Source organism: Malus domestica, chromosome 05 (assembly GCF_042453785.1).
Source record: "Malus domestica chromosome 05, GDT2T_hap1".
Taxonomy (NCBI): domain Eukaryota; kingdom Viridiplantae; phylum Streptophyta; class Magnoliopsida; order Rosales; family Rosaceae; genus Malus; species Malus domestica.
In genome coordinates, this window is record NC_091665.1 from 19493329 (window position 1) to 19505467 (window position 12139).

General features: G+C 37.9%; 1 protein-coding gene across 1 annotated transcript; it reads left to right on the top strand.

Moving 5' to 3' along the window:
• Positions 1 to 4722: 4722 nt before the first annotated feature.
• LOC103415099 (uncharacterized) lies at positions 4723 to 9319 on the top strand. Its single transcript, XM_070822338.1, has 3 exons — positions 4723 to 4954; positions 6572 to 8366; positions 8505 to 9319. The coding sequence occupies exons 2-3, from the start codon at positions 6572 to 6574 to the stop codon at positions 8834 to 8836; spliced, it is 2127 nt and encodes a 708-aa protein (XP_070678439.1). The 5' UTR covers positions 4723 to 4954; the 3' UTR covers positions 8837 to 9319.
• The last annotated feature ends 2820 nt before the right edge of the window (positions 9320 to 12139 follow it).

Sequence of the window (12139 nt, forward strand, 5' to 3'; positions counted from 1 at the left end):
TCCAATTCCCTCCACCATATTAAGGGAACAAATGTAATACAGTTAGTAATATAGTTAGGTAGTTAGTATTTGGTTAAAGTAGTTAGGATTTCTTTATAAACAGTATGTGTAATCTTCATTTTTAATCAATCAATACAAAAGCATATTTCTCTCTCTAAACTCACTTTCTCTCTAGATTCTCTCTTGTTTCTCTCTACTTCTTCCTCTTCCTCTGTACCAATTCCATCTTCTGCAATGTCGTTAATATGGTATCAGAGCCACCAGGCTCACGCCATGGATTCTGGTGGTTCCACTTCTTAGTAGTTTGTATTTTTCTTTTCCTTCTCTAGTTTAGTTTCTCCTCAAATTTTCTTTAGATTTTTCGATGCTTCCGCGATTGTTCAAGAAATTCAAGAAATTCCCAATTCTGCGAATGAAAAGCTCGTATCTTTGGATTTAATTTTTGGGTTTCCTGCATCTGATGGAGTTGTCAAAGATTTCATGGGAAATTGCGAGGTGGGTCTTGTTTCTGATGGTGAATTCGTGACAACTAAGACTGCAAAGACTATGGATGATAAGAAGAAGGGTGAAGGCGAAGTGGGTTTCTCTGGGATTCAAAAGTTGATGTTTTTTGGAGTTTTGTAGACCACCACCATCGAATACTTTATCTGGAAGACGTCGTCGCCGACCTCGCCAATTTGATTCACAAGTTGATGTTTTTTTTTTTGGAGTTTTGCAGACCACCACCATCAAATACTTTATCTGGAAGACGTCGTTGCTGACCTCGCTGATTTCAATTGGGGTATTGGAAATTCGATCAGAATCCATCACATGGGCTCTCAACAGAACAGCAAATGCTCTGTTGCAAGTGTTATTTCATACGCAATTTTGTTCTTGCCGGGTTCCAATAGCAAGATAGGTCTCGGTCCTAGGTGGTACTACATCCGCTGTGTTAGATGTAATGGTCGATGATTTCTGGTGTTTCTCTGGGCATTTTTCGATCAAGAACTAAAGATTCAGGTTTCATCTTTCTTTATGCACTCCAACTGTTTGTTTGATTGTCTCAGTGAGGAATTCTGTGTTAATTGTGAAGATTTTTCATGTGAAGGTTATATTTTGTTTCTTGGTTAATTTTGGTGTTAGTATCTGGGAAGATTGGTTAATTTGGTTTCTTGGTTTTAGTATCTGAGATGGCATCCAAGAAAGTTTTTCAGCTGATTCGGTGGTGGTTCTTTTTGGTTGTTCGTCTGGGAATTTCTCTTTTTGTGGTTTTGCGGTGCTGATTGGAAAGTGGGATCTTGGACTCTGTCAAATTATGGTCTCTTCTTGGTGTTGTATGCATATCAGCTCTCTGTGCTTCTCTGGTGTTATTTGATTCATGTTCTGTTCTCTGTTCCACTACTTTGATGATCTGGTGGAGCTGCCAATTCCCTGCAAAAGTGTATGATTCTTTGATTTTGTGAAGTAGTCGATTGATTTCTTTGAGGCACGAAGCCATTATTCTTTGTTTGCGGCACGAAGCCATTTCAAGTTTGTTTCTTTGGGCACGAAGCCATTTAAAGATTGTTTGTTGTTTGGGCACAAAGCCATTATTCTTTGTTTGCAGCACGAAGCCATTATTGTTTGTTTGCGGCCCGAAGCCATTTCAAGATTGATTTTTTTTTTTTGCACTAAGCCATTTTTCTGTATCGATTAGTTGATTGAAGTTTGTGGGCACGAAGCCATGTTTTCTGAAAAGATTAGTTCATTAGAGTTGTAGCTGTTGAAAGGCTTGGTTTGCAAGGGATTGTAAAATTACGTTGTGGTGAGGCAGTGAATATATTTGGGAAACAGGGTATCATATTTGGTGTGGACAATCACTTATGTTTGCAAAGGGTTCGGCTATTGGACAAGATGTCGTGAACAAGGTTAAAGCATTTGATGAAAAGCGTCGATTGATAGCAAGTGCATCAGAGAAGGCCATTTCCTTTTACAGGAAAGTAGGGCTTACAGGGAAATTGACAGTAGGCATTTTCGTGGTTAATGAGAAAGTGAAGTCTGTTGATATTAAACAATGGCAGCAATATTTTCAACAGAGAAAATTGAATGATATAGGGTTAGCTGTCCAAACAAGCAGGTATGTAGCAGCGTGGCTAAATGGTGCTTTCGGTAAGGGGGCAAAGGCAGGACAGGTTGCAAGACAGATTGCAGTTGGTCTTCCAATCTCAAACTGGGTTACCCCAGTTGAGATTGAGGGGGAGTATTAAGGGAACAAATATAATACAGTTAGTAATATAGTTAGGTAGTTAGTATTTGGTTAAAATAGTTAGGATTTCTTTATAAACATTATGTGTAATCTTCATTTTTAATCAATCAATACAAAAGCATATTTCTCTCTCTAAACTCACTTTCTCTCTAGATTCTCTCTTGTTTCTCTCTACTTCTTCCTCTTCCTCTGTATCAATTTCATCTTCTGCAATGTAGTTAATACACCACTCCCCAAACCCTTGCTTTCTGCAGCTCCGACCTCTCTCCTCGCCCTCAGGTAATCTGTATTTTTGTTATTGTTTCAGCCATTGTTCAATGTTTCAATTTTTGAATTTTGGGTTTTGGAATAGCTCATTAAATTGAGTTCTTGATTGACTTGAATTTCAGGTTCCTCAAACATTGTTGTCATTAAGTCAGAGGATGAATACAACAGCGCAATCAGCAAAGCTAAGGGTAATTTTTCTGGGTTTTCGAAATTGTTTTGTTTTGAGAAAACTTATCAAACATTTATGCAAATTATCTGATTTATATGTTAAATTTCATATAGACGGAGATGAGCCAGCACTTTTCTACTTCACTGCAGTCTGGTGCGGGCCTTGTAAGTTCGAAGTACGTTTTCTTTTAAGCAATGAAGTCATTGGCACGGAATGTGGTGTAATTATGTGTTTTGAACTTGAAATTGGTACTTTGGTGTGATCTCTTGTGCAGGCAGGTTCATATCTCCAGTCATTGGAGAGTTGAGTGAGCAATACCCACATGTAACAACATATAAGATTGACATCGATGAGGTGCGCATTCGCATAGGAAACTAGTTATTATGGAAACTAGTTATATTTTTAAGTGTTGTTAATCTAGTTATTTGTTACGGGTTTCAATTCTGAAGTTAGTTTTAGCAATAACTATACTTGTGGGCTTATAGCTATCTGGCATGTAATGGTTAGCTAGTTTGAATGTAATTTCATTTATTTTTAATTTGGGAGCATGATTTTTTTTTAAATTCATACCTAACCTTGTTTATTCTATATACAAGAAGGAGTTACAAACACTTTGGGCAAGTTGAATATTTCCGCTGTGGTAAATGATTGCTCTTATTATGTTTAAAAGAAAATGCTCCAATTTATTTTGTTCTTCGTATATAGCTTCTTTTATTCATGGCACTCGTGGGATGATCTTTTTAGGATGGTCTTTTGAATGGATTATTACTGGTTTTGCTTCTTAGTAATTCTATATGTTTTTACTTGGATATGGTAAAATCCAAGATCTATTTGGTTCGTAATTTGATGTGTGTACTCTGGTGCAGCCTGCATTCCATCTCTTTCAAGATGGGAAGAAGGTGGCTGAAGTTGTTGGTGCTGATGTTGCTCTCTTGAGAGACACTTTTGGAAAACTCTACAAATAATTCTTTAGTACATTACACTACACTTGTGTGCTTTCTCATTTGTGAATGCAGTGTTTATATTAAGTGCATAATAGTTTTTAGCGGCTCAAATTTCTCCAAATGTGATCAGTTCTATACCTCAATTTATATTAAACCCTATCGTAGGATTTCCATTTCATGTGTGTGTGTGTGTAACTAAAACTGTTGGTGTTGATGACACTTAGGGCTGGTTTGGTATTGCTGTGCTTTGAAAAAAAAGCTGTTGTGAGAATAAACGGCTGTGCTGTGAGAATAAGCGGCTGTGAAATAAATCAGCAGAGTGTTTGGTAAACTTTTTTGTAAAAGTGCTTTTGGAAAAAAAAAAGCAGTCTGATAGTGGGTCTTTTCATTAAAGGAGCACTGTAGCTTCGTGTGCTTTGAAAAAAAGCTAGTTTTCCAAAGCTGCAAATAGCAGTTTCAGCTTTTTCCTCTGATTTCAGCTTATTCTCACAGCAGCTTCCAAAATAAGCTATTTTTTTCAGTTTACCAAACACCTAAAACCCTCATAGCTTTTTTTCATAGGTGCTTTTTTTTTAATCACCTCACTCTCAAACCACCCCTTAGAAAGTAGCCATTGAAAAACGTGGTAGTTGCATAATTCATTTGCACTTGTGTCTTTGGAGCTTACTACTGGACCATATCATATACCATTTCAAGAATCAAAAACCAAAAAACTCTCCGCAATGTGGAACCTTCTGTGGTTTTTGGTGTTATTGTTATGTGATGACGGTGTAGGTGATCAACTGTGTCCATGACTTTTGGTGTCAATGACTCCCTTAGCTGGTCGTGACGGTACCCATGTAAGTCATAATTTTTTCCTAATTGCAATCAGTTAATAACTTATTATACACAATGTTCTAAAAATCGGCCTAGGCGGCGCCTAGGCGCTGGGCGGCGGAGCCCCGCCCCGATTTTGGGCAAGGCGTCATGAAAAATCGGCTGGAGCCTAGGCGGCCCTAGGCGGCGCCTAGGCGGGCTAGGCGGCTGGGCGGAGCTAGGCGTCTGGGCGGAGCTAGGCGCCTTTTTAAAGTTTTTTTTTTTTTATTCTAAAGTTCCCTCTTTCCCCCGTGTACAATCCCCTGTTAACCTAATTTTGTAAACATTTCTTCTGTTTTGCTCTCTGTCGTCTTCGACTTCGGCCTTCTCGCTCTCAAGTCTCGAGTCGACTGATCGAATCCTTTGCTGGGCAGCATCTCTCTACTTCCTTACTGGGCAAATCATCTCGCCTCTCCAGATTTCCACAATCCACCTCTCTCATTTGAGTCGTTTCCCTAATCTCCACCTCTTGCAATAGTTGCAGACTTGCAGCAGGTTAGCATTTCGCCATTTCTCATATTTTATTCGAAAATCTAGTTGATATTTGATGCTAATTGCGATGATTTGCTGCTCTGCAATTTGCATTGATGATTTGAAATTGATATATAATATTAAGTTGCTACAAGGAAACGAGATGCCCAGCAGCCTAAGTGAATCGCACTGGTTTTTCAGATTTTTTTTTTTATATGCAAGATTCTGTAATCTAAGACTGGAAGTAAATTCTTAATACTATAGACATTATATTGTGGTGCCATGAAATGATTCATGAATCAAATCAGATTAATACAATTAGACCAATGGGGTGTGTGGATTCATTTCATACCACCAGATTATTTGTGGTGAACCGTGTGAACTGATTAATACCAGATTAATACTACTAGTTTTGGGTCTTATTTTTTCTTTCGATTGTGTTAGTTTTCTCAATGGGGTGTGTGTGTGGAATGGATTGAGTGGTTGCATGATGCATTAAACATTGTTTAATTGTGTAGTCATAGGATAGACTCATATGCTTCGATTATCAGCAGTAAGTAAACACTTTTCAATTGTGTAGTCATAGTTTAGTTGAAGTATTAGAGCAGCCAATTTGATTTGAATGAGTTGCATACCATGCATCAATGTGGTTGAGCCTTAGGCTTGAGTAGTGTATTTAATGCTTATATGACTTTCTGCGGGGGAGATTTCAGCAGGGCGGGTTGCCATCCACCGTTCTAGCCAGCTCCAACCCATGTTCTGGTCTGTGCCATCAGATGTGGTGTGCCTTTTCTTTGAGCAGATCCTTAGCTTCAAACAAATAATACCAAGTTAATTAGTTTCCAAAACCATAGGAGGAGTCTTAGAACCTCTTTCAGGGCAAAATCTTGGATGTAGTCGGTTATTTTTCACTCTCTCTCTCTCTTAGTCACGTGGTTTCTCTTATCTCTCACATCGCGTGAGAGAGAGAGAGAGAGAAGTGTTAATCACCGGTTGCACAATAGAATCCCGACTCTTTTAGGAATGAAGTTCAGTACCTGTTGTGAAAAGGCGTACGCCAGTGCTCTCTCCCGCCTAGTTGTTGCTTCCAATCTGTTCTGCATTCTCATTCTTGATATGTTGCTACTAACTGTGCTGGCATCCCATTCTTCCTGTAAGTTTTTATGAATGTCAATGATCATACGTGATTCAATCTCAACACGTGCGTAGATACATAAATACCTTGTAAAATCCGAGTTTGAATTCACTCTTAAATCTCAATGTGGTTTTACCACATTTTTTTTAGCATCACATAGTTCTAACATATAAGAAAGAAGTATTTATAAATTTATAAATTATAATATATGACTTAGTTGGCAGTTTGGTTTTCTGATATGGGGAACCCTTGCAAATGGCAGCCAAATTAGGAAAATCGATGCATTTCTGATATGGGGAACCCTTGCAAATGGCAATTGGCAGTTTGGTTTTCTGCATGAATAATAAGACTCTGTTTCTTCTTGTAATCTGAAGCATTCAACGTGCATCGATGCATTTTCTGTATGTGTTCCTTCTATATTGAAGTTTAATGAGGATCAAATATCACACTTGTTGTCTGTTTTTTGGATACAAGCAAATCTCCTAAATGATTTTCTGCTTTTTTAGATGGCGGGCACCGTATCATCTGGAGCATCTAATCCAATGTCGTCCACCCAGTCAGATAATCCATTAAAGCGTGCTTCAGACGATGTGGGATGGGAATATGGGGTGTTGGCGGATCCTTCAAACTCGGATAAGGTGAAATGTAAGTTGTGTAAAAAAATACTCAGTGGTGGCATTTATAGAATGAAACAACACATAGCCCATGTCAAGGGAAATGTAGCTGGATGCACAAAGTCTTCGGATGAAGATAAAGCAAAATGTAAAGCCGCATTAGATGAAGCAAACAAGAAGAAGAAAGAAAGATACATGCACCATGAAGAAGTGAGGGAAGAGGTTCAACTTCCACATATTGAAGAAGATGAAGATATTGAAGTTGTTGGGTCAAGGAAAAGGTCGCGAACTCTTGGGCCCATTAATAGGTTTGCATCCTCCATCAATCCCGACTCTTCAAAATCAAATGATGAAAGCATGAGTAAGCGACAACAAAATCTCCATGATGCAATTTGGAAGGATAGAACACATCAGGTGGGTCAATATCTGGCTCGATGGGTCTATGAAGCCGGTATTCCTTTTCATGCCATTGAGAATGACAGCTTCAAACGCTTTGTGGAAGCGGTTGGTCAATTTGGCCCGGGATTCCAACCTCCAAGTCAATATGATTTGAGAGAGCCTTTATTGAAAGAAGAGGTGGAGAGGGTAAAACAATCTCTTAAGAAGCATGAAGAAGAATGGGCTTTGAATGGTTGCTCAATTATGACCGATGCTTGGAGCGACCGAAAAAGAAGAAGTATAATGAATTTGTGTGTGAATTGCAAAGAAGGCACAATATTTCTTTCTTCCAATGAATGCTCTAGTGAAGCACACACCGGGGAATACATCTTTGAATATGTTGACAAGTGTATCGAAGAAGTTGGTTCACAAAATGTTGTTCAAGTGGTAACCGACAATGCTTCTAACAATATGGCCGCGGCAACCAAGATGTTGGAAAAGAGGCCACACATGTTTTGGACATCATGTGCCACTCACACGTTGAACCTCATGCTTCAAGGAATTGGTAACCTACCTAGGTTCAAAGGAGTGATTGAAAAGGCCAAGGCTTTTACTATCTTCATTTATGCTCATCATAAAACATTAGCATTGATGAGAAAGTATACAAAGAAAAGAGACATAGTGAGGCCCGGAGTCACAAGATTTGCAACTTCTTTCCTAACTTTGCAAAGCTTGGTTGATAAGAAAAAAGACTTGAGGATTATGGTTGCTAGTGATGAATGGGAACAATGCAAACATTCCAAGAGTACAAAGGGGAAAGCGGCATATGCTACCATGGTGAGTGCACAATTTTGGAATGGGGTCTCACTTTGCTTGAGAGTGTTTGAACCGTTGTTTAAGGTTCTTCGACTTGTGGATAGGGATAAAAAGCCATCAATGGGGTTTTTGTACGGGGAGCTACAAAAAGCGAGGAATGAGATCAAAGATGCATTGCAAAATAATGAGACCCATTATAGACCAATCATACAAATTATTGATGAAAAAGCTCATGATCGGCTTGATGGTCCATTACATTTGGCGGCCTACTTCTTGAATCCTTATTACTTCTTCAAGGATCCAAGCATTCAACATGATTCATTAGTTATGGACGCCATGTTTACTTGTGTTGAGAAGTTCTTCCCCAACAACTTTGAAGTCCAAAATCGAGTTATTAATATAGAGATGCCGAAGTACATGAAAAAAGATGGTGGATTTGGAAGACATTTGGCGGAGATTGGATGCGTTGAGAATGATGACAACTATGATCCAGGTATGATTCTAATTGAGTAATGTAATTCTAGTTGTTTTTATTTACTAGTCTAATTGTAATTGTCTTTCTTTACTAGTCTAGTTCTAATTGTTTATCTTTACTAGTCTAATTCAAATTGTGTACTTTGTACTTTTTTAGCTACATGGTGGTCTACTTATGGCAATGGTGTGCCTAATTTGCAAAGAATTGCTATCAAAATTCTCTCATTGACTACAAGTTCATCCGGGTGTGAGAGAAATTGGAGCACTTTTGAGGGAATACATACAAAGAAAAGGAATAGACTAGATACTACAAGGTTGAATAATTTGGTCTATGTCCAATTCAATGCGAGGATCATGAACAAGAAGAAAAGAGAGAAAGAGAAGAAAGTGGATATACTACTCGCTAGTGAAGTATGGCACAAGGATGGATTGTGGAGGGTGTTGATGAAGAAACTGAGCTTGGTTCGGGAATGGATGGAGAGCAATTAGAGGTGGATAGTTCCCTAGAGCCTAGGAGGAGTTCTAGAAATGTTGAAGTAAGAGAGCTTCATGAAGAAGATTTTGTATCGGATGAGGACACGGAAGAAGAAGGAGATGATGATGAAGAAATTGAGTTTGAGTCCGACACGGAGAAAGTCTTGGAAGGATGTGGAGAAGAAGAGATTGAGGCCTAGACTCCTAGCTTTAAAACTTTGCAAGTATCTTATATCCTTATCCCTTTCATTTTGCATTTTATGTGTAATGTGTTTAAACTTTAAATTGTGAACTTGTTGGATACATCATACATGTATGATGTATTATCCAAGAACACTCATTTTGATTATATGCTTAATGTGCTTTTAATTTGTAAGTTTGTTGGATGCTCAGGAAAACAACTTTCATGTGCTTTTAATTTGTAAGTTTGTTGGATACTTAGGAAAAGAACTCTCATTTTGATTATATGCTCAATGACAATGTGCTTTTAAATTGGAAGTTTGTTGGATGCTTATTGTTATTGCATACAGGTATTATCCACGAATATTCATTTTGATTGTAAGCTTGATGGATACTTGTTGCCTTGTTGGATACATATATCATCCAAAAGCACTCAGATTGATTACATGCTTAATGTGTTTTCAAATTGTAAGCTTATTGGATACATGTACATTATGTAATCTCTACTTATTTACAAAATATACAATAAATTTACCTAAATCCGCCTAGGCCCCGCCTAGCCGCCTAGGCGCTAGGCCCCTACCCGCCGCCCGACTAGCGCCTAGCGCTTTTTAGAACCTTGATTATACATGCTCTATTTATACTACATTTTATCATCAATGTCCGTATTTTTCATTGAACTGTTTTCTTGTTATAGTGGAAAACACATGCACTTTATTTCCTCACTTTGGTTTAAAATCATTGATTTATGAATTATCTGTACTTGATGCACGCCTCGGATAAAGAGACGGAAATTATATGGACAAAATGTATACGGGAAGAGTAGAGATTTGACGGTTTGTATCATAATTCATTCTTATCATCTGTTTATTTTCCTAAATTTGACGTTAGAGTAGGGTCTAATTTACATGTCCTAAATTTAAGTTTTTTCGATATATGGGGAAGGCACGGGTTCATGAGACGGGTGCCTCCTCTTCCAGATCGACCATAGGACAGGTCAGCCCTAATGGAGGAAATGGCAACCCTAAAAGGTCAGCTTGTGGCCCAAGAAGCAGCCCGGGAAGCCGAGATTGCAGCCCAGTTATCGGCCCAGGACGATAAGATGAATATGATCTTTCGGGCTTTACAGATGTCCGGCCTTCAAATCCCGATGCCAGCACCTGATCTTGCTCCACTTTCGACCTCCCAGCCACTTCGCCCAATCGATACCCAGTAGCCTGATGTATCAAACGTAGAAGACTACTTCTTGTAGTTTTTTCTTTTTTGTTCAGACGTCTTATATGTACATTTTCATATATTTTATAATTAAATACTTTTTCTTGGTTTATTAATTATTATTTATAATTTAATTACAATATTTATAAAAATTTAAATAAAAAGTATTTTTGCCAAAAAAAAAAAACAAGGGTTTGCTTAACGAAGAAGTAACATTCGTCGCGCAAAGTGTCTTTGCGCGACGCATGTTACTTCTTCGTCGCGCAAACCCTACTGTCACTGCCTTGGAGGGCAACGTTTTTTTACTTTGCACGACAAAGGACTTGCGTCGCGCAAAGTATTTTTTGTAATAGTGATAATTAACTTCGTATAAACGGTTATGAACTTTAATAAACTTCACACCATGATTTCCTAGGCTAGTGCTGCACCTTAAATTCCCCTAAGCTACAAATATTTCAATCACACAAACTCAAACTTTCACATAATTCACAGTTTCCACACACACACGCATACACACACACACACAAAAATAGGGACTAGGTGTGGGGCCCACTCCACATCGAATTTCAATGATATGAACGTCTATTTTGTAAATCTCGATTCATAGATCATCCTTGCAAAAATTCAATTTAATCCGAAACCATTTACCTATTTAATTATCAAGATCAAATTTCATTGTTTCATATATAACAAAGTATTCGTTCATTTCTTTGAAGCCAATTAGATGTCTTAAATATTTTCGATTTTGCTAATATTTTGCAAGGATGATCTACGAGGTACAACTTGAAAAATAAACAGTTAAGATCGTTAAAGTTCGATGATGTGGGCTCCACAACTAATCTCCATTTTTATAAATAAAAAAAAAATTAAATAGGGATCCCTTCCCCTTAAAGGCTTCATATATATATATATATATATATATATATATATATATATATATATATCTAGGAAATTGTTATTGGTATTCCAAAAATCTCATTTTGCACTCCAAACTTTCTATAATTAGAAAGAAAAATACACTTGTGAGGAGTGTAGAATGAGATTTGTGAAGTGCTAATAACAGTTCCCTATATATATATCACAACTAAAGAAATTAAACTTACTAATTTATAATTTATAGTCAAATACAAATATATAACTTTCCTTTAATTTTCTTCCAAACCAATCACAAATGTACAACAACCAAATTAATTAATCACACAATTAAACAAAAAATATTTAACAAATAAAAATCTGGTAGATTTTTTTTAACAGGTCATTGTGGGTAAAAACTACGCCCGACAAAATTTGTCGTCAGGTAAGGGTGCGTTTGGTACGCAGACGGGACGGGACGGAACGAAGGTGTAATTTTTGAAAAAGACATGGGGTATATTTGTCTTAAAATGGTAAAACATTGTGTTCCACATACGTGGAACAAACCCGTTCCAGGGGTGGGAGGTGGAACGCAAAAACACCCAAAATCTGTCCCGTGGAACAGCCCGTTCCACCCATTTTTGGCGCACCAAACGCGGGACGGAACGCCTCGTCCCGTTCCGTCCCGTCCCGTCCCGCGTACCAAACGCACCCTAAAGGACCTCAAGTTGACGAACCTCTCTTTCATAGGGTAAATCTTTACAAATTACGTGCTTTTGCTTTTGGCACCAAATGTTTGCCCGATAATTTTGTCCTTGCCCTTTAAAAATTTTCCATCATGCAAAGACTTTGTTAAAACTCTAAATTTTGACCAACTTTGTCCAACCAACTGGAAAATTAGTCAAGTAAAATAGCTTGACCCGACGAAAAGTGATTTGTCGGGCCAAATTTCATAGGGCACATTGTATTTTCTAGTAGTAGCATTTCTGCCGTAGAAGTGATCGCATGTCTCCATAAAGAACATGTGAAACAATTGACGAATTGACAAACATGTGAACTCAAACTTCGTCT